The sequence below is a fragment of the Lytechinus variegatus genome, chromosome 7, assembly GCF_018143015.1.
Source record: "Lytechinus variegatus isolate NC3 chromosome 7, Lvar_3.0, whole genome shotgun sequence".
Taxonomy (NCBI): Eukaryota; Metazoa; Echinodermata; class Echinoidea; order Temnopleuroida; family Toxopneustidae; genus Lytechinus; species Lytechinus variegatus.
In genome coordinates, this window is record NC_054746.1 from 10,487,585 (window position 1) to 10,515,039 (window position 27,455).

At 38.2% G+C, this 27,455-nt stretch overlaps 1 protein-coding gene across 1 annotated transcript; it reads left to right on the forward strand.

Moving 5' to 3' along the window:
- The first annotated feature begins 20,256 nt into the window (after positions 1 to 20,256).
- LOC121418421 lies at positions 20,257 to 27,455 on the forward strand. Its single transcript, XM_041612271.1, has 6 exons — positions 20,257 to 20,951; positions 21,370 to 21,483; positions 22,142 to 22,300; positions 23,028 to 23,117; positions 24,313 to 24,447; positions 25,318 to 27,455. Exons 1-6 carry the CDS (start codon positions 20,751 to 20,753, stop codon positions 25,402 to 25,404), a joined length of 786 nt encoding a protein of 261 aa, XP_041468205.1. The 5' UTR covers positions 20,257 to 20,750; the 3' UTR covers positions 25,405 to 27,455.

A 27,455-nucleotide genomic window follows, 5' to 3' on the forward strand; every position in this document is an offset into this window, starting at 1 on the left:
TTTAGCTCCTTTACCACTCCAACTCCCAGTTGGGCTCATTCTATTCAGTCCAATCTCCACTTCGTCCAACATCACTTGGTCTATTTGGTAAGATGAACTGTTGTGAACAAAATCGCATTTTACTACGTATACAATAAGTAGGTTAAGTGGAAATTAGATTAACTGAGCATTAGACTAAATTAATGAGAAGTGGGTGTTAGACGTAGTGTAATGTAGACCAAATGGTAATTTGACTAAACTGACGGTAGACCAAATGGGTTTAGCCCTTGTGTTCATCTTTCTGACACATTGACTTGTAGGCCAATTGAATATAACACGATAGGAGTGTTGATGACGGGGTCCACCCGCCAGTCATAAGGACCACTGGTCATAATACCCGCTAGTTATAAGGACCGCTAGTCATAATAGTCATAAGGGTCGCTATTCATAAGGGGCTTTGTTCATAGAGGTCGCAAGTCATAATCAACGATGAGGGTCGCCATTCATAATCAAACAAGAGGGTTGCTAGTCATAATAAAGGAAAAGGGTCGCCAGTCATAAGGAGGAAAAGGGTTCGTTGATCATAAGGGTCGCCATTCATAATAGTGGATGAGGGTCGCCAGTCATAATAGTAGAAGGGGTTCCCCAGTCATAATGGTAGATGAGGGTCGCTATTCATAATAGTAGAAAGGGTTCGCCAGTCATAATAATGGATGAGGGTCGCCAGTCATAATATTAGAAGGGGTTCGCCAGTCATAATGGTAGATGAGGGTCGCTAGTCATAATAGCAGATGGGGTTCGCCAGTCATAATAATGGATGAGGGTCGCCAGTCATAATATTAGAAGGGGTTCGCCAGTCATAATAGTGGATGAGGGTCGCTATTCATAATAGTAGAAAGGGTTCGCCAGTCATAATAATGGATGAGGGTCGCCAGTCATAATAGTAGAAGGGGTTTGCCAGTCATAATGGTAGATGAGGGTCGCTATTCATAAGAGTAGAGAGGGTTCGCCAGTCATAATAATGGATGAGGGTCGCCAGTCATAATAATGGATGAGGGTCGCCAGTCATAATAGTAGAAGGGGTTCGCCAGTCATAATGGTAGATGAGGGTCGCTAGTCATAATAGTAGAAAGGGTTCGCCAGTCATAATAATGGATGAGGGTCGCCAGTCATAATATTAGAAGGGGTTCGCCAGTCATAATGGTAGATGAGGGTCGCTAGTCATAATAATGGATGAGGGTCGCCAGTCATAATATTAGAAGGGGTTCGCCAGTCATAATGGTAGATGAGGGTCGCTAGTCATAATAATGGATGAGGGTCGCCAGTCATAATATTAGAAGGGGTTCGCCAGTCATAATAATGGATGAGGGTCGCTATTCATAATAGTAGAAAGGGTTCGCCAGTCATAATAATGGAAGAGGGTCGCCAGTCATAATAATGGATGAGGGTCGCCAGTCATAATAGTAGATGGGGTTCGCCAGTCATAATAGTGGATGAGGGTCGCTATTCATAATAGTAGAAAGGGTTCGCCAGTCATAATAATGGATGAGGGTCGCCAGTCATAATAGTGGATGAGGGTCGCCAGTCATAATAATGGATGAGGGTCGCTATTCATAATAGTAGAAAGGGTTCGCCAGTCATAATAATGGATGAGGGTCGCCAGTCATAATATTAGAAGGGGTTCGCCAGTCATAATAGTAGAAAGGGTTCGCCAGTCATAATAATGGATGAGGGTCGCCAGTCATAATAGTGGATGAGGGTCGCTAGTCATAATAATGGATGAGGGTCGCTATTCATAATAGTAGAAAGGGTTCGCCAGTCATAATAATGGATGAGGGTCGCCAGTCATAATAGTGGATGAGGGTCGCCAGTCATAATAATGGATGAGGGTCGCTAGTCATAATAGTAGATGGGGTTCGCCAGTCATAATAATGGATGAGGGTCGCCAGTCATAATAGTGGATGAGGGTCGCTATTCATAATAGTAGAAAGGGTTCGCCAGTCATAATAATGGATGAGGGTCGCCAGTCATAATAGTGGATGAGGGTCGCTATTCATAATAGTAGAAAGGGTTCGCCAGTCATAATAATGGATGAGGGTCGCCAGTCATAATAGTGGATGAGGGTCGCCAGTCATAATAATGGATGAGGGTCGCTATTCATAATATTAGAAGGGGTTCGCCAGTCATAATGGTAGATGAGGGTCGCTAGTCATAATAGTAGATGGGGTTCGCCAGTCATAATAATGGATGAGGGTCGCCAGTCATAATAATGGATGAGGGTCGCTATTCATAATAGTAGAAAGGGTTCGCCAGTCATAATAATGGATGAGGGACGCCAGTCATAATAATGGATGAGGGTCGCCAGTCATAATAGTAGAAGGGGTTCGCCAGTCAAAATGGTAGATGAGGGTCGCTATTCATAAAAGTAGAAAGGGGTTCGCCAGTCATAATAATGGATGAGGGTCGGCAGTCATAATAGTAGATGGGGTTCGCCAGTCATAATAGTAGATGGGGTTCGCCAGTCATAATAGTGGATGAGGGTCGCCAGTCATAATAATGGATGAGGGTCGCTAATCATAATAGTAGAAAGGGTTCGCCAGTCATAATAATGGATGAGGGTCGCCAGTCATAATAGTGGATGAGGGTCGCTATTCATAATAGTAGAAAGGGTTCGCCAGTCATAATAATGGATGAGGGTCGCCAGTCATAATAGTGGATGAGGGTCGCCAGTCATAATAATGGATGAGGGTCGCTATTCATAATATTAGAAGGGGTTCGCCAGTCATAATGGTAGATGAGGGTCGCTAGTCATAATAGTAGATGGGGTTCGCCAGTCATAATAATGGATGAGGGTCGCCAGTCATAATAATGGATGAGGGTCGCTATTCATAATAGTAGAAAGGGTTCGCCAGTCATAATAATGGATGAGGGTCGCCAGTCATAATAATGGATGAGGGTCGCCAGTCATAATAGTAGAAGGGGTTCGCCAGTCATAATGGTAGATGAGGGTCGCTAGTCATAATAGTAGAAAGGGTTTGCCAGTCATAATAATGGATGAGGGTCGCCAGTCATAATATTAGAAGGGGTTCGCCAGTCATAATGGTAGATGAGGGTCGCTAGTCATAATAATGGATGAGGGTCGCCAGTCATAATATTAGAAGGGGTTCGCCAGTCATAATGGTAGATGAGGGTCGCTAGTCATAATAATGGATGAGGGTCGCCAGTCATAATATTAGAAGGGTTCGCCAGTCATAATAATGGATGAGGGTCGCTATTCATAATAGTAGAAAGGGTTCGCCAGTCATAATAATGGAAGAGGGTCGCCAGTCATAATAATGGATGAGGGTCGCCAGTCATAATAGTAGATGGGGTTCGCCAGTCATAATAGTGGATGAGGGTCGCTATTCATAATAGTAGAAAGGGTTCGCCAGTCATAATAATGGATGAGGGTCGCCAGTCATAATAGTGGATGAGGGTCGCCAGTCATAATAATGGATGAGGGTCGCTATTCATAATAGTAGAAAGGGTTCGCCAGTCATAATAATGGATGAGGGTCGCCAGTCATAATAATGGATGAGGGTCGCCAGTCATAATAGTGGATGAGGGTCGCTATTCATAATAGTAGAAAGGGTTTGCCAGTCATAATAATGGATGAGGGTCGCCAGTCATAATATTAGAAGGGGTTCGCCAGTCATAATAGTAGAAAGGGTTCGCCAGTCATAATAATGGATGAGGGTCGCCAGTCATAATAGTGGATGAGGGTCGCTAGTCATAATAATGGATGAGGGTCGCTATTCATAATAGTAGAAAGGGTTCGCCAGTCATAATAATGGATGAGGGTCGCCAGTCATAATAGTGGATGAGGGTCGCCAGTCATAATAATGGATGAGGGTCGCTAGTCATAATAGTAGATGGGGTTCGCCAGTCATAATAATGGATGAGGGTCGCCAGTCATAATAGTGGATGAGGGTCGCTATTCATAATAGTAGAAAGGGTTCGCCAGTCATAATAATGGATGAGGGTCGCCAGTCATAATAGTGGATGAGGGTCGCCAGTCATAATAATGGATGAGGGTCGCTATTCATAATATTAGAAGGGGTTCGCCAGTCATAATGGTAGATGAGGGTCGCTAGTCATAATAGTAGATGGGGTTCGCCAGTCATAATAATGGATGAGGGTCGCCAGTCATAATAGTGGATGAGGGTCGCTATTCATAATAGTAGAAAGGGTTCGCCAGTCATAATAATGGATGAGGGACGCCAGTCATAATAATGGATGAGGGTCGCCAGTCATAATAGTAGAAGGGGTTCGCCAGTCAAAATGGTAGATGAGGGTCGCTATTCATAAAAGTAGAAAGGGGTTCGCCAGTCATAATAATGGATGAGGGTCGGCAGTCATAATAGTAGATGGGGTTCGCCAGTCATAATAGTAGATGGGGTTCGCCAGTCATAATAGTGGATGAGGGTCGCCAGTCATAATAATGGATGAGGGTCGCTAATCATAATAGTAGAAAGGGTTCGCCAGTCATAATAATGGATTAAGGTCGCCAGTCATAATAATGGATGAGGGTCGCCAGTCATAATAGTGGATGAGGGTCGCTATTCATAATAGTAGAAAGGGTTCGCCAGTCATAATAATGGAAGAGGGTCGCCAGTCATAATAATGGATGAGGGTCGCCAGTCATAATAGTAGATGGGGTTCGCCAGTCATAATAGTGGATGAGGGTCGCTATTCATAATAGTAGAAAGGGTTCGCCAGTCATAATAATGGATGAGGGTCGCCAGTCATAATAGTGGATGAGGGTCGCTAGTCATAATAATGGATGAGGGTCGCTATTCATAATAGTAGAAAGGGTTCGCCAGTCATAATAATGGATGAGGGTCGCCAGTCATAATAGTGGATGAGGGTCGCCAGTCATAATAGTGGATGAGGGTCGCCAGTCATAATAATGGATGAGGGTCGCTATTCATAATATTAGAAGGGGTTCGCCAGTCATAATGGTAGATGAGGGTCGCTAGTCATAATAGTAGATGGGGTTCGCCAGTCATAATAATGGATGAGGGTCGCCAGTCATAATAGTGGATGAGGGTCGCTATTCATAATAGTAGAAAGGGTTCGCCAGTCATAATAATGGATGAGGGACGCCAGTCATAATAATGGATGAGGGTCGCCAGTCATAATAGTAGAAGGGGTTCGCCAGTCAAAATGGTAGATGAGGGTCGCTATTCATAAAAGTAGAAAGGGTTCGCCAGTCATAATAATGGAAGAGGGTCGCTATTCATAATAGTAGAAAGGGTTCGCCAGTCATAATAATGGAAGAGGGTCGCCAGTCATAATAATGGATGAGGGTCGCCAGTCATAATAGTAGATGGGGTTCGCCAGTCATAATAGTGGATGAGGGTCGCTATTCATAATAGTAGAAAGGGTTCGCCAGTCATAATAATGGAAGAGGGTCGCCAGTCATAATAATGGATGAGGGTCGCTATTCATAATAGTAGAAAGGGTTCGCCAGTCATAATAATGGAAGAGGGTCGCCAGTCATAATAATGGATGAGGGTCGCCAGTCATAATAGTAGATGGGGTTCGCCAGTCATAATAGTGGATGAGGGTCGCTATTCATAATAGTAGAAAGGGTTCGCCAGTCATAATAATGGATGAGGGTCGCCAGTCATAATAATGGATGAGGGTCGCCAGTCATAATAGTGGATGAGGGTCGCTAGTCATAATAATGGATGAGGGTCGCTATTCATAATAGTAGAAAGGGTTCGCCAGTCATAATAATGGATGAGGGTCGCCAGTCATAATAGTGGATGAGGGTCGCCAGTCATAATAATGGATGAGGGTCGCTATTCATAATAGTAGAAAGGGTTCGCCAGTCATAATAATGGATGAGGGTCGCCAGTCATAATAATGGATGAGGGTCGCCAGTCATAATAGTAGAAGGGGTTCGCCAGTCATAATGGTAGATGAGGGTCGCTATTCATAATAGTAGAAAGGGTTCGCCAGTCATAATAATGGATGAGGGTCGGCAGTCATAATATTAGAAGGGGTTCGCCAGTCATAATGGTAGATGAGGGTCGCTAGTCATAATAGTAGATGGGGTTCGCCAGTCATAATAATGGATGAGGGTCGCCAGTCATAATAATGGATGAAGGTCGCCAGTCATAATAGTAGAAGGGGTTCGCCAGTCATAATGGTAGATGAGGGTCGCTAGTCATAATAGTAGATGGGGTTCGCCAGTCATAATAATGGATGAGGATCTCCAGTCATAATAGTACATTGTAAAAAATGAGGTGCTAATTTAGCGCTTACAGTGCTTGTATAGTGACTGCACTGGGAGTGTTGATTTTCTTGTTTAAATGTGAACTAGAAAATCAGCACTACTAGTGCAGTCACTATACAAGCACTGTAAGTGCTGAATTAGCAATTACAGTGTAGTAGGGGTTTGCTAGTCATAATAGTAGATGAGGGTCGCTAGTCTTATTAGTAGAAGAGGGTCGCTAGCCATGATAGTGGAAGTGGTTTGCCTGTTAGTAGAAGGGAACTTTGCTACATAATAGCTGAGGTGGGCGCAAAGCGTGAGAACACAAAAACGGTGATTTTCAAGCCTTATATGTATTATGTTGTAGTTCAAAAAAGGTATTTAATTTCGAATAAGAGCACATTTTTATTTTGAAAAATGGGATTTTTTTTAAATCATAACCAGCAGGAGCTATTAAAAATGACACCCTTTAAAAAGATAAATTATCTAATGTTATTGACATTACTTTTGTGACCATCCTGAAATGTTTTATGTTGGACTTCAAGAACAGTATTTAGTTTTGAAAAAAGAGCACATTTCATTTTGCCAAAAGGCTTTTTACTTTTGAAAAAGGGCATTTTTTTTTACCTACGGCGATTTTTTTTCATCATAACCAGCAGAAGTTGTTAGAAATGACACCCTCCCCTAAAAAATTAAATTATCTTTAGGCGAAAAGGTGTAGATTGTGAATAATTCCAATAACAAGGAAATCTTCTTTGAATATATGCATTTAAGATAGTGTTGACCTAAACCTGTACGACAGTATTTTCTAAAAGCCCTTTTTTCAATAGAGGTTTTTTTTTTTTTTACAGAAAAATGTCTTTTCTATCTATATTATATTTTTTTTAGTTGATGTTGAATATGATATGAGCATGAAATTATTCCTTCATATTATACATTTCATTTTTTGAAAAGGAAAAAAAAAACAAATATTAATTGTTTACAGGACACTCATTTTGTAAAGGATTTGGAAGAAAACATATTAAAGGAGTGAGAGGAAGGTTTTTTTCTCATATAAATCATCTAATGCAATGCTATATTATTTGATAAAAATATATAACTTGTTATTAAGAGAGTAAAATGCGATACTGATGGAAACTATGTTGCTTATTTCATTGATATCATTGTATGGGCAAAATGACCCTAAATTTTTTAGATGTATAGAAAATATCTTATTGGACTATGATGATCCTCATAAAATCCTATGTGGTGATTGGAACCTGGTCCAAAGTTTTGAGTCAGTGAGTTAATTTAGTTGATCCATGGCGTCAGTTAAATCCAAATTCAAAATGTTATACTTGGAGACAGTCCACACCATTGAAGCAAAGTAGAAAACATTATTTTTTGATATCTGCAGATATTATTTCTTTGGTTAGAAAATGTGATATTGATTTAGGATATCGTACCGATCACACAATGATCAGTTTAGAGATTGTGTTAGATAAATGTTTTTACAGTATCTTGATATTGATTGTCTTCATGGTAAAGCTTTTGAAACTGTTAGAAAAGAGAAACTCAGATTTATTATTGAATATCAGTTGTTTTGTTTATACACTGTTCATAGGCGGATCTAGGGGGCCCGAGGGGCCCATCCCCCCCCCCCATTGGCGGAGCAAAAAAAAAGTAAAAGGGGGAAGAAAGAAAGAAAGAAAGAAAAAGAAGGGAAAAGAGAGGAGAAAAAAGGGGAAACACAAGAAGAGGAAGACGAGTGAATAAAATAAGATGAGGGGAAGCCTAGGAAAATGATTTTTAAAATCCTTAATGTCACTATAAAAAAATCGCTTGCGCTTCGCGCTCGCATTGCATGTTAGTTGATTTACATATCAATATGGAGATTGAAATATCAAAATTTGAAGTCAACATAGAAAACATATTTCAGCTCAGAAATCGTACTTTCATTATTTTGTTTGATTTACAAATTGATTTTTAAAAAGTGCTCTGCAAAACTTTTTGTTTTATGGTCTGAATTTTTAAAAATTTCGGCTCGCGATTCGCGCTCGCATTGATTGTTGAAAATCTATCAACTCACGCATCTTCTTCATAAATCATAAATACAAAAGTGCTTTAAATGTACATTTTTCAGGCCATAATATTAATAGATTTCACGTTCTCACATTAGGCTTATTAGGTTAATAAATAAGATATTAATTTAAGAATCAAATTGTCCCTTTTTTCAGGATGCAATATCGACAAGTTTTATCTTGCGCTTAGGAAGAGAAATAAGAAGATATAGTCATAATTTTCATATGATGACATAATGCTCTTGGAATGTCCTGGTCCTATGTCAAAACTCAAAGTAATAATAATGAAACTTTTGAATGAAATTAAAATAATGAAACTCTTTTTTTTAATGTCATCCATACCCACCTCACAATTTTTCCTACAAAGTGCTTGAAATACAGAGCTTAAATTGACCCTTTTCAGATCGGAATATCAAATGTTTTAAGCTCCCGCTTCGCGCTCACTTTATCGATTTTAACGATGAAAAAAGGAATTTAGAATGCCCATTCAGATTCTAGGTCTAAATCTGAAACACGCGCGCGTTTATTCAGATACGCAGCTTGTTCTCTGTATAAATCATTATCCAGTTTTAATCCCGGGTTTTAATCCGCAATATAAAAATAAATGTGCTCGGGCTTTGCGCTCGCAATATCAATGTAGAAAGATATCAAATTACTCATCCTTTTCACGATTTACAAAACATGAATGGAGTGTCCCGTTTTTAGGTGTAAACAGCGGCGTAACAGGGGTCGGTGGCCAAGGGGGGAGGGGGGGGGGCAAGTGCCAAAAATTTCCCGGTCATATCATGGTATAAACAGGCGCAATGGTGTAATTAGGCGACGATTTCGAAAGGGCAAGACATTGTGTATCAGGCAGAATTTATCTTTTAAAAAAAAGTTGCGAGAGAGCGATGCGAGCGAGCAAAAATTTTGACATTTTTAATACAAAAATCCAATTTTGTGATAGATTTTGACATGATATCCAGAGAATATATTTCACTCTTTTCTCTTTCCATCCCTTTTTTGTGATCTGTACGCCACTGTTAACAGGATTATTTGCGGCAGTAGCGTGCAGAGTAAACAAAACAAAAATCAAGGGGCGCAGTATGGCGCATGTGCTAAAAAGCTGGTTAATATAAGTCCCGAGCGAGCGAAGCGAGAAAAAAATCACCTTTTCATGAGAATCTAACTTTGAGATATGTTTTTTTACATGGTAAAACTTTTGGGGACCATGGCCCAACCCTTCCATACTCATATACGGCAGTGCTATGCGGTTGGGGTCTGGGGCGGAGCCCCCGGAACTTCTGGATCTCAAAGCCATTTAAACCTCGCAGATTGCCGCTATTTAATCAAATTGCGGGTATATACAGAATATAGCTTTTACACAACACATTTATTCAACTCAGTTGAACCAGATATTTTGAGAGGGGGCAAAACATAGCAATGTGGGGGGGGGGAGTCGCCAGCGAGCAAAGCGAGCTGGAAAAAAATTGCCTATTGAAATTAAATTCTAATTATGTGATAGATTTCTCCATTATATTCAGCAAATAACATATTTCATTATACGTTGTCTCCCATAAATTCTTTTATTTCCTCTTGGGTGTTGAACCAAGACCCCCCGCCTGTACACCAGTGATTGAACGTAAAGCTTAATGTAGGAAGGGTCCCTAAGGGGGAGGGGGCGTAATAGAGCCATTTGAAGGTCATAGATGAAGAGCCCCTACTGCTTGGGGTCTGGGGCAAAGCCCCGGTAGCTTTTTTTGCATAAAATTTAGCAAGCTAATATCACAATGTTGTATGCAGTTCCTCTTTCTTCCCGCTCTCTATTTTCTATCCTCGTCAGCCCGGTCGTGTTATTAAGTTTTTATTTCTTGTCCCTTTTCTTTGTTTTCCAATTTAGCTTTGGACTAATTCCATTCTGCCTTGCCTTCATTTCCCGTTATTGTTTGCCATCTTTTAATTTATTTCCCATCATGCTATTGCACTATATAGGTCTATTTCAGAATGATTTGTTCTTTCTCAAATGTTTTTCTTTCGTTCTTCTTCCCGCTTTCCTTCCTTTTCTATTTCAAAAAATATATTTTTCCTTGTTTTCTTTCCACTTTTCCCTTTCTCTTTCCTTTTCCTCCTTTCCTTTCTCTCTTTCCTTCCCTTTCCCTTTCTTTCTCCATCCCTTTTATTTTTCCCGTTTTTTTATTTTCCCGGTGAAATCCGCCGGGGGGCAGCTTGCCCCCTGCCCCCCCCCGCCTGTTACGCCACTGGTGTAAATCTCGAATTTTTCCGCTCGCACTTCGCGCTCGCATCAATTGTTTAGTTACATACTTATCCTTTTTACGATGACAAAAAGTGCTCAGAATTTCGTTTTTCAGGTAGAAATGTCAAAATTTTTAGCTCGCGCTTCGCGCTCGCATTATTTGATTATTGAAATATATAACGTTCTTAGGCTAACTGCAAGCAGCCGTTAACAGATCATTTTTCATTACATCAAAACGTATATATCAAAAATTTCTGCTCGCGCTTTGCGCTCGCTATATTAAAGGTCAAGTCCACCTCAGAAAAATGTTGATTTGAATCAATAGAGAAAAATCAGACAAGCACAATGATGAAAAATTCATCAAAATCGGATGTAAAATAAATAAGTTATGACATTTCAAAGTTTCGCTTATTTTCAACAAAATAGTTATATAAACGAGCCAGTTGCATCCAAATGAGAGAGTCGATGATGTCACTCACTCACTATTTCTTTTGTTTTTTATCTTTTGAATTATACAATATTTCAATTTTTTCGAATTTGACGATTAGGACCTCCTTGCGTGAAGCACAAAATGTTAAAATAATGGAATTCCACGTGTTCAGGGAGGAATGAAACTTCATTTCACAGACAATGACGTGAAAATAAAAATATTTCATATTTCATTTAACAAAATACAAAAGAAATAGTGAGTGAGTGATGTCATCAACTCTCTCATTTGGATTTACATTTCTCGTTCATATAACTATTTTGTTGAAAATTTAAGCGAAACTTTAAAATGCCCTAACTTTCTTAATTTACATCCGATTTTTATGAAATTTTCAGTGTTATGCTTGTTGAATTTTTCTCTTTTTATCCAAATCAAGTTTTTGTTGGGGTGGACTTGTCCTTTAAAGGAAACTAAAACCCAAGAAGAGAGGCAATTTTACTTGAATGAGTAAAATATGAAAGGATCAATTTTAAAAAAGTATCATCAAAATCGGTTATGAAATAAGCAAGTTATGGGAGTTTGAAAACTATTGTTGTACTTTCTATGGGCATCCTCAAATTGGCAAACGTGCTTCAATATGGCTGATTTTGTGAACAACTCTCCATTTGTTTTGTACACAAATTTTCAGATTTTCCTCATTATCTTTCAAGTTGCATCTTGCCTCCTTCTGAGCACAACATATGTCATGGGAAAATATAATCCACACCATATATGTCAAGATCAGGAGGTGATAATGTGAAATATGTAAAATAAAGGGGAAAATCTGAAAATATGTGTACAAAACAAATGGAGAGTTGTCCACAAAATCAGCCATTCAGTCATTTTTGCTCGCGCTTCACGTTTGTAGTAGTTATTCATTTGCATGCACATCTTTTTCAGAAAAAATACAAAAGATTCCCCAAAAAATTAGCTCGCGCTTCGCGCTCACATTATATAAATAAAGATATGATATTGTCTATAAATGTTTATTCATAGGAATAAAGCTAAGAAGTGAGTATTAGGATTACCCCTTCAAAGAAACCAAAAATCATCTTCGAGTGGCCGATCGGGGAAAATATGTCTGAAAAAATTCCGCCCCCCCCTATTGGCGAAGGCTAGATCCGCCCCTGCTGTTGATGGAGTTGAGAGCAGCGACTATATTGTATGTAATAAGAGAGAAGAGAAAAGAAGAAAGTGTAGAAAAAACCTCGAAATTGAAATACTTAACAAAGACAAACTTCTAGACCAAAATATAAATACTGGAGAAAATTTACAAAAAATTAGGCTACTTAGGAAATAATTAGAACAATTTAGATAAGACTTCAAATAATGCAATATGGAGAAAAACCGTCTAAATATTTTTTATCTTGAAAAGCAGAGGATAGCAGAAATAAACATTTGTTGAATTGATTCATGATAATGGTACAGTATTGCAAAACAAACAGACATTTTAAGAGAAATTGGCTCATATAATGAGCAGTTATATAAATATCATGCAAATAGTGATGCTGAAGAACTTTTTTTTTATCTTATTAGAGAAGAGAGTTTCCATAGTCTTACAGAGGAAGACGATTCTTCTTAAGGAGAAATATCTTACAGTGAAGTTGATTTTGCATAAAAAAAAAATATGAAAAGTAATAAGCCTCCTGGACGAGACGGATTTACAACTGATTTTTTTTAAGCATTCTTTCAGGACTTAGGTATATTCTTGGTACGAAGTATAAAATTTGCTTATATTTCTGGAAAATTATCAATCTCACAAACAATAATGGCTTGATAACATTAATTCCTTAAGGTGACAAAGTAAGACATTTCATCAAAAATTGGAAATCAATTTCATTGTTGAATGTTGTTTATAAACTGTTGTAAAGTTGTATTGTTCACAGACTTTAAAAAGTATTACCATATAATTATTCATGTGAATCAATCAGGATTCTTGTCTGGACGATTTATTGGTGAAAATAGGAAAATTTTGTATGATTTAATTGTGTATACGGAGAAGAAACATATTCCTGATTTCTGATTTTTCATGATTTTTTGTTTAAAACGCTTTCCATTTTTAAATTTGGCAAATCTTTCATGACATGAATAAAAATACTTTATCAAAATGCATATTCTAGTGTTATAGTCATTGGGCAAATGACATTAAGATTCGTTTTTGCTATGCTCTAAAATTCTTGGGTTGTTAATTCGAAATTCACACTCTGTCAAATGAATTTATGTTGGCTTAAAAGAATACAAAGTTCTTTAATATGCGGATGACACAGTTTTATTTCTCGATGGTACAGCTGCCAGTTTCTGTAATGTACTAAATATTTTGGATTCATTTGCTAAATGTAGTGGGTTGAAGGTCAATACGCAAAATCTACCATCTACCTCAGCTACCATTATGACAATCGACCCATCTACTATTATGACTGGCGAACCCTTTCTTCTATTATGACTGCATGCGACCCTCATCCATTATTATGACTGGCGAACCCTTTCTACTATTATGAATAGCGACCCTCATATACCATTATGACTGGCGAACCCTTTCTACTATTATGAATAGCGACCCTCATCTACCATTATGACTGGCGAACCCCTTCTACTTTTAAAACTGGCGAACTCCTTTAAGTATTATGACTGGCGACCCTCATCCATTATTATGAATAGCGACCCTCATCCAGTATTATGACTGGCGAACCCCATCTACTATTATGACTAGCGACCCTCATCTATTATTATGACTGGCGAACCCCTTTTAGTATTATGACTGGCGATCCTCATCCATTATTATGACTGGCGAACCCTTTCTCCTATTATGACTGGCGACCCTCATCCATTATTATGACTGGCGAACCCTTTCTCCTATTATGACTGGCGACCCTCATCCATTATTATGACTGGCGAACCCTTTCTCCTATTATGACTGGCGACCCTCATTCATTATTATGACTGGCGAACCTTTTCTACTATTATGACTGGCGACCCTCATTCATTATTATGACTGGCGAACCCTTTCTACTATTATGACTAGCGACCCTCATCTACCATTATGACTGGCGAACCCTTTCTACTATTATGAATAGCGACCCTCATCCATTATTGTGACTGGCGAACCCCTTCTACCATTATGACTGGCGACCCTCATCCATTGTTATGACTGGCGACCCTCATCCATTATTATGACTGGCGAACCCCTTCTACTATTATGACTGGCGACCCTCATCTATCATTATGACTGGCGAACCCCTTCTACTATTATGACTGGCGACCCTCATCCATTATTATGACTGGCGAACCCCTGCTACTATTATGAATAGCGACCCTCATCCACTATTATGACTGGCGAACCTCATCTATTATTATGACTAGTGACCCTCATCCATTATTATGACTGGCGAACCCCTTCTACTATTATGAATAGCGACCCTCATCCACTATTATGACTGGCGAACCTCATCTATTATTATGACTAGCGACCCTCATCCATTATTATGACTGGCGAACCCCTTCTACTTTTATGACTGGCGACCCTCATCTATCATTATGACTGGCGAACCCTTTCTACTTTTATGAATAGCGACCCTCATCTACCATTATGACTGGCGAACCCTTCTACTATTATGAATAGCGACCCTCATCTACCATTATGACTGGCGAACCCCTTCTACTTTTAAAACTGGCGAACTCCTTTAAGTATTATGACTGGCGAACCCCTTCTACTATTATGAATAGCAAACCTCATCTACCATTATGACTGGCGAACCCCTTCTACTTTTGTGACTGGCGAACCCCTTTTAGTATTATGACTGGCGACCCTCATCCATTATTATGACTGGCGAACCCTTTCTCCTATTATGACTGGCGACCCTCATTCATTGTTATGACTGGCGAACCCTTTCTCCTATTATGACTGGCGACCCTCATCCATTATTATGACTGGCGAACCCTTTCTCCTATTATGACTGGCGACCCTCATCCATTATTATGACTGGCGAACCCTTTCTCCTATTATGACTGGCGACCCTCATTCATTATTATGACTGGCGAACCCTTTCTCCTTTCATGACTGGCGACCCTCATTCATTATTATGACTGGCGAACCCTTTCTACTATTATGACTAGCGACCCTCATCTACCATTATGACTGGCGAACCCTTTCTACTATTATGAATAGCGACCCTCATCCATTATTGTGACTGGCGAACCCCTTCTACCATTATGACTGGCGACCCTCATCCATTGTTATGACTGGCGACCCTCATCCATTATTATGACTGGCGAACCCCTTCTACTATTATGACTGGCGACCCTCATCTATCATTATGACTGGCGAACCCTTTCTACTATTATGAATAGCGACCCTCATCCGTTATTATGACTGGCGAACCCCTTCTACTATTATGAATAGCGACCCTCATCCACTATTATGACTGGCGAACCTCATCTATTATTATGACTAGCGACCCTCATCCATTATTATGACTGGCGAACCCCTTCTACTATTATGAATAGCGACCCTCATCCACTATTATGACTGGCGAACCTCATCTATTATTATGACTAGCGACCCTCATCCATTATTATGACTGGCGAACCCCTTCTACTTTTATGACTGGCGACCCTCATCTATCATTATGACTGGCGAACCCTTTCTACTTTTATGAATAGCGACCCTCATCTACCATTATGACTGGCGAACCCCTTCTACTATTATGACTGGCGACCCTCATCTATCATTATGACTGGCGACCCTCATCAATTATTATGACTGGCGAACCCTTTGTTCTATTGTGAATAGCGACCCTCATCCACTATTATGACTGGCGAACCCCTTCTACCATTATGACTGGCGACCCTCATCCATTGTTATGACTGGCGACCCTCATCCATTATTATGACTGGCGAACCCCTTCTAATATTATGACTGGCGACCCTCATCCACTATTATGACTGGCGAACCCCATCCATTATTATGAATAGCGACCCTCCTCCAGTATTATGACTGGCGAACCCCATCCATTATTATGAATAGCGACCCTCATCCATTATTATGACTGGCGAACCCCTTCTACTATTTTGATTGGCGACCCTCTTCCACTATTATGACTGGCGACCCTCATCCATTATTATGAATAGCGACCCTCATCCAGTATTATGACTGGCGAACCCCATCTACTATTATGACTAGCGACCCTCATCTATTATTATGACTGGCGAACCCCTTTTAGTATTATGACTGGCGATCCTCATCCATTATTATGACTGGCGAACCCTTTCTCCTATTATGACTGGCGACCCTCATCCATTATTATGACTGGCGAACCCTTTCTCCTATTATGACTGGCGACCCTCATCCATTATTATGACTGGCGAACCCTTTCTCCTATTATGACTGGCGACCCTCATTCATAATTATGACTGGCGAACCTTTTCTACTTTTATGACTGGCGACCCTCATTCATTATTATGACTGGCGAACCCTTTCTACTATTATGACTAGCGACCCTCATCTACCATTATGACTGGCGAACCCTTTCTACTATTATGAATAGCGACCCTCATCCATTATTGTGACTGGCGAACCCCTTCTACCATTATGACTGGCGACCCTCATCCATTGTTATGACTGGCGACCCTCATCCATTATTATGACTGGCGAACCCCTTCTACTATTATGACTGGCGACCCTCATCTATCATTATGACTGGCGAACCCCTTCTACTATTATGACTGGCGACCCTTATCCATTATTATGACTGGCGAACCCCTGCTACTATTATGAATAGCGACCCTCATCCACTATTATGACTGGCGAACCTCATCTATTATTATGACTAGCGCCCTCATCCATTATTATGACTGGCGAACCCCTGCTACTATTATGAATAGCGACCCTCATCCACTATTATGACTGGCGAACCTCATCTATTATTATGACTAGCGACCCTCATCCATTATTATGACTGGCGAACCCCTTCTACTATTATGAATAGCGACCCTCATCCACTATTATGACTGGCGAACCTCATCTATTATTATGACTAGCGACCCTCATCCATTATTATGACTGGCGAACCCCTTCTACCTTTATGACTGGCGACCCTCATCTATCATTATGACTGGCGAACCCTTTCTACTTTTATGAATAGCGACCCTCATCTACCATTATGACTGGCGAACCCCTTCTACTATTATGACTGGCGACCCTCATCTATCATTATGACTGGCGAACCCCTTCTCCTATTATGACTGGCGACCCTCATCCATTATTATGACTGGCGACCCTCATCCATTATTATGACTGGCGAACCCTTTCTCCTATTATGACTGGCGACCCTCATTCATTATTATGACTGGCGAACCCTTTCTCCTTTTATGACTGGCGACCCTCATTCATTATTATGACTGGCGAACCCTTTCTACTATTATGACTAGCGACCCTCATCTACCATTATGACTGGCGAACCCTTTCTACTATTATGAATAGCGACCCTCATCCATTATTGTGACTGGCGAACCCCTTCTACCATTATGACTGGCGACCCTCATCCATTGTTATGACTGGCGACCCTCATCCATTATTATGACTGGCGAACCCCTTCTACTATTATGACTGGCGACCCTCATCTATCATTATGACTGGCGAACCCTTTCTACTATTATGAATAGCGACCCTCATCCGTTATTGTGACTGGCGAACCCCTTCTACTATTATGACTGGCGACCCTCATCCACTATTATGACTGGCGAACCTCATCTATTATTATGACTAGCGACCCTCATCCATTATTATGACTGGCGAACCCCTGCTACTATTATGAATAGCGACCCTCATCCACTATTATGACTGGCGAACCTCATCTATTATTATGACTAGCGACCCTCATCCATTATTATGACTGGCGAACCCCTTCTACTATTATGAATAGCGACCCTCATTCATTATTATGACTGGCGAACCCTTTCTCCTATTATGACTGGCGACCCTCATCCATTATTATGACTGGCGAACCCTTTCTCCTATTATGACTGGCGACCCTCATCCATTATTATGACTGGCGAACCCTTTCTCCTATTATGACTGGCGACCCTCATTCATTATTATGACTGGCGAACCCTTTCTCCTTTTATGACTGGCGACCCTCATTCATTATTATGACTGGCGAACCCTTTCTACTATTATGACTAGCGACCCTCATCTACCATTATGACTGGCGAACCCTTTCTACTATTATGAATAGCGACCCTCATCCATTATTGTGACTGGCGAACCCCTTCTACCATTATGACTGGCGACCCTCATCCATTGTTATGACTGGCGACCCTCATCCATTATTATGACTGGCGAACCCCTTCTACTATTATGACTGGCGACCCTCATCTATCATTATGACTGGCGAACCCTTTCTACTATTATGAATAGCGACCCTCATCCGTTATTGTGACTGGCGAACCCCTTCTACTATTATGACTGGCGACCCTCATCCACTATTATGACTGGCGAACCTCATCTATTATTATGACTAGCGACCCTCATCCATTATTATGACTGGCGAACCCTTTCTACTTTTATGAATGGCGACCCTCATCTACCATTATGACTGGCGAACCCCTTCTACTATTATGACTGGCGACCCTCATCTATCATTATGACTGGCGAACCTCTTCTACCATTATGACTGGCGACCCTCATCCCCTATTATGACTGGCGACCCTTATGATCAATGTAGCCTCTTCCTTTTTATGACTAGCGACCCTCATCTAGTATTATGAATTCCGACCCTCATTGTTGATTATGACTGGCGATCCTTATGATCAATTACCCTTATGGTCCATTATGAATAGCAACCCTTATCTTGCATTATGAAAATCGGACCTTATGACTTATGGTCCTTATGACCTTATGACTAGCGACCCCTTTTGCCTATTATGACTAGCGAGCTTTTGGGTATAGGATTTTACACGTTATGACTAGCGGTCCTTATGACCAGTTAGTATTATGACTTATGGTCCTTATGACTGACGGGCTTATCCCGTTGATGACAAGTGCTTTTGAGACAAATAGATGAGTCTAAATTAAAGTTCATGAAATAGATTTAAAGGGAAGTGAACTGTATGTGGTCTCTCATTGACTGTGTGTTGTAAATACATAGTCTTGAAATATACGTTTTCAGATATCTACTTATACTACAGAGAATAAATTGACCTATAATTGGATAGAGAAACTAAATAAAAATGTTTTGAGAGGAAAAGTAATTATTTTGCTACTTGGTAACAATCATTGCGGTATAAATATATTTAGTAATTAATTAACATGTTTCATTCAAGTGGGTATATATTACTAGACTACACTAGCATTATGGGTCAGGAAACTGGCCAGGTATGAGTAGTTGAGGACTCGAGATGGCGCTATTGGTTCGTATCTACTTTAACTTGTAACATTAAACATTCAAACTGAAGAACGTTCACAATGTAAAAAAAATGATATTCCAGAGATTACACCATTTTTGGCGAATATTAAAGATGTATACTTTTCAATCATGTAATACTTACAATAATATTTACAAGCAAAATATTGGCATTCATTAATAATTGGTAATAAATGGGCAAAGATAAACCCACCAAAACATATGATAATGGTACAAAATAACAATAAAATTGCAAGAAAGGAGTCGAGGAGAGCATTTTAGGAAACAATTAAATGGTAGATTTCACTAACAACTGTTATAAGCTACTGAAAACCTTGCATCTGATTGGCTCAAAACGTTTCAGTTAAAAATCACTGATTCTTTGCATGATGGAACACTATCCTGATGTTAATAAGAAATCTAAAAGAAAAGACTTTAGATATTTGAAAAGGATTTCTTTTAAAGACAATTATCTCATTTATAAAGAAACAATAGAGTCGCGATAGCTCAGTCCGATGTGAGGTACAACTCCCCCCCCCCCCCTCCCCCGTGTAAAAAAAAGAAAATATTTTCTCTATATCATCCAATATATATATATATAGGCCTACTCCTAATAGTCTTAGAAATGAATGACGTATAACCCCTGAGGGCATTGTCCTGCTCCATTCATTCTAATCCGTGCCTCTTAATAAACATTTGGATAGATCAATACGCAAAAGAAAAGACCGATTCCCCTTCAATTCTTGGCCGCCCCATGAGTAATACGCATTCCGTGTATTGGCCCAAAGATTTAGGTTGGACCATATCTTTTGTGGCTGTTCTCTGGGCCATTCAGCAATATCCGCCAGACCTTTGTACTCCCCACCAGAGTTTTATGTCAATAGCTTAGCAACGATGACAACGTTGCAAGACTTCAATAATAGTCCCAGTTTATCTGTTGAAGCTAAAATACTTGACTGCATGCACACACCGCCGTCTGTTTTGCAAACATATTGATCATTATGATTGCTTTGGATTTTGACTTGCATGGATATATTAAACAATATTTCACAACCCCGGATTATTGAGTTTTACATCGTGGTGTGAGCCTAATGGGATATTGCCTATATTATTGATTATAGCACTGTGATGATAATGTGATTCATTGCATATTGATTGTCAATCTTCGAAAAGAACGTCAACATCATCATACACTTGTTAACATCGGGGTATCCAAGTTATATCCTTAACCGTCCAAGTGGAATAATAGGCCTATATACGAGATTTCTTGTCTAAACCATTCCTTTTGGAGATACTTATATATTTGGATAAGATAATAAATTCATAAATTTCAGAAGATTATTAAAACAAAATGGGTGACGAAGCAGAGAATATGCCCGCCGAGGAGGTTGATCCTCAAGCAGAAATGAAAACGAACAACAAGGAATTCTTGCACCTCCTGAAGGAGAAGAAACAAGCAGAAGATGCCCTTGCCGAGAAAGTCAAGGAATTACATCGAGTCGGAGGGAGAAATTATGAACTCATGCAACAAGTTGAACAACTAGAGAAAGAGGTAAATATCCCGAACTTGAATTTCATAAGTTCATATTTTTTTAATCCATTGGTCCCTTTCACAGTTATTGTCCACGAGAAGCAATAAAATATTACGATATGTATAGTGTGAAGTAGAGGTGAGGATCAAGAATATATACTCCAAAGGGAAATTATTCTTTTTATACTCTAAAGTCCACGGGGACTGGTCGAGGGCAGGAGCCACTATGATTTATAAATAGTATCATCAAGAGATTATTTTAAAGAACTACTGGGGAAAAATGAAAGAGAAAAGAGGAAACAGATGAAGAAAAATGAACAAAGACGAAAGAACACTATTAAAAAATATCTCTTGGTTCAAAATGACGCGACGCTCAAAATTCACTGGCGCCGCTCCTATAAAGTGCATTATCCTTACTTTTGTTTCTTGATTATTTCAGCTTGCTGCAGCGAAAGATCAGAATAAAGCACTGGAGAAGAAACACAAGGAAGAAATGTTGAAGGCCGTCGAGAATATACCAAGTGAGATGGGTAGTACAGCTAATATTTCAAAGGTAAGTTTTTAGAAAAAAAGAGAGGAAAAAAAGAACAACACGTTTAAGAGAGGAAGAAATACACAGTATGAAGAATATTACTGATAGATCGCATATTACTTTGGTCACACTTAAAAAAGATCTTCAATCTGACGCTCTCCCAACTGACCTATTTCGGCTTCTATTTTATTGCATTATGAATATTGATTGACACTTAGATAGAGGAGTAAAATACTACCCTACTTTTCATTCTTCTGTAGGCCTATATCATTGAAAACGTGTCAGGGGTTGAGGGTTTGGGACGGGGCGACGTCCCCTCACACGTCAGCAATATTTCCTGTGGGCCTATTGGTTACAGAATGGGAGATATTGTACTGCACTTCAAAGACTAGCAGTTATTCCACGGACAGTACCAACATGACTGCGATAGCCTCCAATTTCCCCCAAGTATCAGTAAAGGATGCATGAGGGGGGGGGGGACAAAGGAAGGATGGTAAAAAAAAATGAGAGATACGGGCCTCGTAACATCTTCGATAAAAAAAAACATGACGTCGTCTTTACGGGCTATTTTTCTCGCTTATCAAAATATCCCGACGCCGCCCCAATTAGTTTGAAAATTCTAGTCATCTCTTTCCTATTTATTCACCTCCTTTTTCTTTTAAATTTTGACATATTTTAGCTAAAGAAGATGAGACCAAAGACGGGTGTTAAACACGCCAATGCTCGACTGAAACCAAGAAAGAAAGCAGCGGCAGCATCCAACAAAAACCTGAAGAAAGAAGCCGAGGATGAGGCACAAAAAGCAGCAAACGAAAAGGATACATACAAATATTATGAGGTTAGTAGAGTATTATAATCTGGGCTAGCGTTTCATGGACTGTTTAATCAGTGATTTTCACCGACCAATGTTCGAAGCTACTGCAAATCTTAGCTCCTGATTGGTTGAAAGTAAAATAGTTGGTGAAAGTCACTTGCAAAACTTTTCGTGAAACGTTCCGGGTGTATCAAAAATAATGCACATTTGACCTAGATAACCTTAATTTTCTAATTGTTTAAGAATATCCTCTAAATAAAGGAAAAATATATGAATAATAAATTTTGATGAATATAGACAATAAGATAAGTCAAACAAATCAAATGTATAAATAAAAATAATATGAAATTTATGTATGGATAAATAGAGGGATGAATGCATGAACTAATGAATGAATGAATAAATAAATGAATAAATTATTGATAAGTAAATTGATAAGTATTCAAATAGAATAAATAAATTAAAAAAAGTATAATTTAAAATGTATAGATGAATGAAGGAATGAACTTACACAAGAAGAATTGAAAAGTAAAGAAAGGAATGCAAAATCAGTAAAAACGATAACTGAAGTCAATAACCAATGGAGGATTGATAAACGACAAAACAATTGTTTTATTCGCTTGTTATACTATTAGTATGACAATCAAATTCTATCTTATTTTGTTTTCATAAAGTTTAACCTACCAAAACTATTTGGGGTCAGTGTTATATAAAACATTAATATTCACCTACATTCCTTTTAAATATTTAGGAAATCGCCGAGAAATTCCCCAACTTAAGACTCTCTGTGTTGATGGCAGCAGAAAAGAAATTCATCGATGCCGATATAAATGGAGACGGAGTGAGTAAATTCTTCATTTTGTCTTCATATCACTCTTAGAATGAACGGATTGAAAGAAATGAACCATCCCTTTAAGCGAAGGAATGACAAGCTATTAATTAAAGTGGCGGGAAAACACTGTCACTCCTGGGGCCCGTTGCATAAAACTTTTTACCTGAAAAAACTCAGGTTGTTTTCACCAGAGTTTTTGCCCTGTGTTAAAGTCAATGGCAGAAATAAGACTAACCTTAGTTTTCAGTTTTTACCAGAGTTTTCTCAGGTAAACAATTTATGCAACAGGCCCCAGATGGAGACTATTCAATCCTTTCCGCACCTTGTGTGTACATGAAATACTATAACGAGAAAAGACATTTTATTTGTTTCTATTGCTTGCAAGTTTGTTTTACGAGTACATGATGAGTTTTCTTTACAATATTGTAACATGTGTTTATTTTTTACTTTGTTTGGGTAGCTATTTTGGCCGCCAGGAGGAGGATTCGTTTGGATCTAGTTTTGAATTAAATTGAATTTATTTCCGTTAAAAACAAATAACAATACATATAAAATGATACATGTGAATTGATAAATGAAAAACGGGAGGATGGCCCTACTTAGCAGCATCAATCATGGTGCTGCTGGTCTACCGAGGGGTCCTCATGTTATGGCACGCTTGACACCCTAATTTTGGAACACGAGTAACAACATCTTCTTAAAAACATAACAAACCCTATAGATATTCAGTTATTTATGAAAGAACTAAGTGATTGAAACCTGAAATCTCTGCAGTAGAATAAATGTTTGCTGAACGAAAAACACCTCGTGTCTGGGATTCGAACCCAAAACTCAGACTTAAAGACGAGAGTCCGACCACTAGACCACGCAATCATAAAAATGCATTTTCGAAGACAAATATAAGAATAGAACATAACATTTATAAACGGGACATAAATAAAGATTACGGTATTCAAACCTTATATCATCACCCTGAAAATTACAAACAGAGTCGTTCGTACTTGCACCTTGGATATCAAGTAAACTTGAAGAATGCAGACGTTACATATTACAAAATGCAATATATGATTATTGATAGTCTGCATAATTACATAAAGTCTGGTGGAAATTCAGAGTGATATATTCATATTTTATTCTTTTAAAAGCAAATCGAGCAATGATATAATATATAGCGCAAACGATCTTAATGTCTTATTTTCTGCAGACGATCGATGGCCATGAATTGGAGAAAATTCTGGAGAGCGGGAATATGCTATTCACAAAACAACAAGTAATGGATATTGTCAAGGAGATTGATAAAGATGGATCAAATGATTTAGATTTCATGGAATGCCTTGTGGTAAGCAAAAATCGATAATGAATTTGTTTTATTTCCTTAGCATTTATATGATAAAGATTTTTTAGAAATATTTTTTTGTAATGCAAACATATATATTTCATTAATACGTTGAACAGTAATTTTAAAATGCTCTCAAGAAGGTAAAATCAAATTAACTTATGGAGGATTCAATGATTTGATTTTTTTTGAGGGGAAAAGAATATAGGCATATTTATTAGTTGATACCATTTTAGGGTAATAAGGTTAAAAATAAGCGTGGTACTCTATCAATGAAATAAAGTGTATCCCTTCCCAACATCTGAAAATTCTCGCCCCATATTGTTTTTAAAGTTTTCTAGAAATGACATTGGAAATAGCAACATCAGTGTTCATGAATTATCATTTTTTAAATCTGAAACTTCAAATTACAACATTTTATTTTCAAAAAAATTCTTCAAATAATTTAGACAAGATTTTTCGCTTTACAAGTTCCCCCTTTTATTTCATTCCTTTTTTATTTTAAACTTTACTAATTAATAATTTATGTTATTTTGTATAATGTACCTTTTAACAATAGAAATTGAAATCATTAAAATTGTATTGAATTTAATTACAGGTATTTGAAAAAAATAACATTACCTTTTTAAACATAATTTACAAGCATATTTTTTCGAACTATTTATTATTATTATTATTCGAACTATTTATTATTAAGAGAGTTATCTCCTCCAAATCAACTTAACACATTTTAAGAATAAGAAATATGTAAAACTAGAACTATCCACTGTTTTATTTTGTTTCAAAAGTGTACACCACTGTTTAAATAAAATGACATGGTTATTTGAATCCACTTTTAATTTATGTTCTTTCTAACTTCTTTTTTTTTGATAGGTCATTGACCGGTTACACCAGAACAAGAAGACCACGTTACCTACCACACTGGAACAAAATAAAAGCTCTGTTTGTGCGATACAATAATTACGGATAAAGACATTTTCTATCGAGTATTAAACAAGATTTGGTAAAATAGAAACTCAAATATGTATTCGATATGAACGTGGTGCTAACAAAATATAAATGGATGCAGCATTGAGGATTGTTATAATCTATATACTTCAGCATTAATTGTGCCTCAGTCCCACTCTGGCGAAACCAACTTAAGTCTGACCAATATGATATGCCATTGAAAGCCATATTTCTTCATCTGTCTCATTTGGAGTCGGATTTCACATTGTGACAGTGTGAACAAGATACAAATGACTCATTAGGACTTGTGGAAAGGATGATACCTTTTCGAAAAAAAGGTTAATATATCAAACTACTACATGTAGAAGGCGGTCACACATCACTGGGTGAGATGGCGGTTCATGGCGGTTTGCCCCCCAGAAGTTGGGTGCAATCAGATATCTTTATCGATTCGCTTTAAGTGGGTTTGAATTGTGCTTGCCCGACATAGCAATTCGCGCCTTTTTTGCAACCCATGGAAAACGAATTAGCCAAACTCTTTAACGAAGGGCTAGGTTCTGATTGCACATAACTTTGGGGTCAAACTACAATGAACCGACATCCAATCCTGCGATGTGTGATTAACCCACCACGTTGGTTAAAACAAAGTTGCTTGTATATAGAACATTGAGAATGATTTCTACACTAAACATGAGAGCATTATTATCTCAGTGAATAGTTAATGAATTGAAAGATGAAAGAATGTTTAAAGAATCGATCAACTCACGTGTATAGTAAGCAGCATTTCGAAGCTGGGAGGACACAGATGAATATCCGACTGCAGAGAACTGCAACCTGTGGCGGCCATAACTGAAGGGCTTCCAAAGAAGAATAAAAACACTTCCAATGATTATGTAATGAGACAGGTGCGTCGCTATGGCAGTGAATGAATGAATACTAGCTTTCTTGGTACTTTTTCTTTTTGTGTGTATGGACCCCTACGAAAAAAAGCATTTGCTGATAGGTTGTTCCATTCCTAGAGTGGTAAATGAATAAATACATAAATAAATAAAAAAAATATAAAAAAAGAAGAGCATTCTTGTAGCTCCCAGTAAGAAATCGCCAGAGGAAAAAAAACAAAAACAAAAACAAGCCTAAGTGGTTTATGGTTGTTGGGGGACTTTTTGAAATGCGAAACGTAAAAGTGAATAATAGCTGGCTTTATTGTTTGTCTTACAGACTGTGAATGTTCAAAGCTTAAATCAACACATACCATCAAAACGTCAACAATCATTCTTTTGATATAACAATGCTGGTTTTTGTGTCAAGCCTTTGTATTTTCATGGAATTTCTTCCTTTCACTAAGTGGCGATAGACTCTATTGTGAAGAAATACCATTGTACTTTGGGTTCTTAATGACTGTGCTCATGTGCTATGTAAATTACATGAACAAATTTCCAAGTACTAATGACCTCTCTGCTAGGCTAGCTCTTTGTAATATGTGCAAACTTCAATATTTCTCAGAAAATTACTGATTATGTGTAACAATTACTGTTCTTTAAAAGATTATTAATGAATAAAGAAATTGCCTATTCTGCTTAATTACCATCTAAGATTATAATTTCAAGTAAGAAAGACGCAACGACCTAAGCAGAGTTTTATTTTTCAGAAGTAAATTTGTGATTTTGCCTCCTCAGAAATAACACATCGAGAGTTCTTTTTTTGTTTATAAACAAATGTGCAACACAGTGTTGTTTTCCATATCATTTGGAAATGCATATTTAGTAAAAAGTACAGAAATAGAGTAGTGGACTGTCTTAAAATATTCTACAAAATTGGTTGAAAATGTGCTTTTGTGTTTATTTTCTTTTTTTCTTAATATGATGGTGCCATCTTTTATAGGATTATGATAATCTGTAATATTATTACTTGTTAAGTTAAGAAATGCTTATTGATATTTTGTTTATATCTATATGCCATTGAGAATATGTCAAGTGCTTTCTGTAATTATTTATTGAATGTTCATAATTATGTCAATTATGTTTATCATTGTATAATGCGTTCTTCAAATATACTTTCTATAT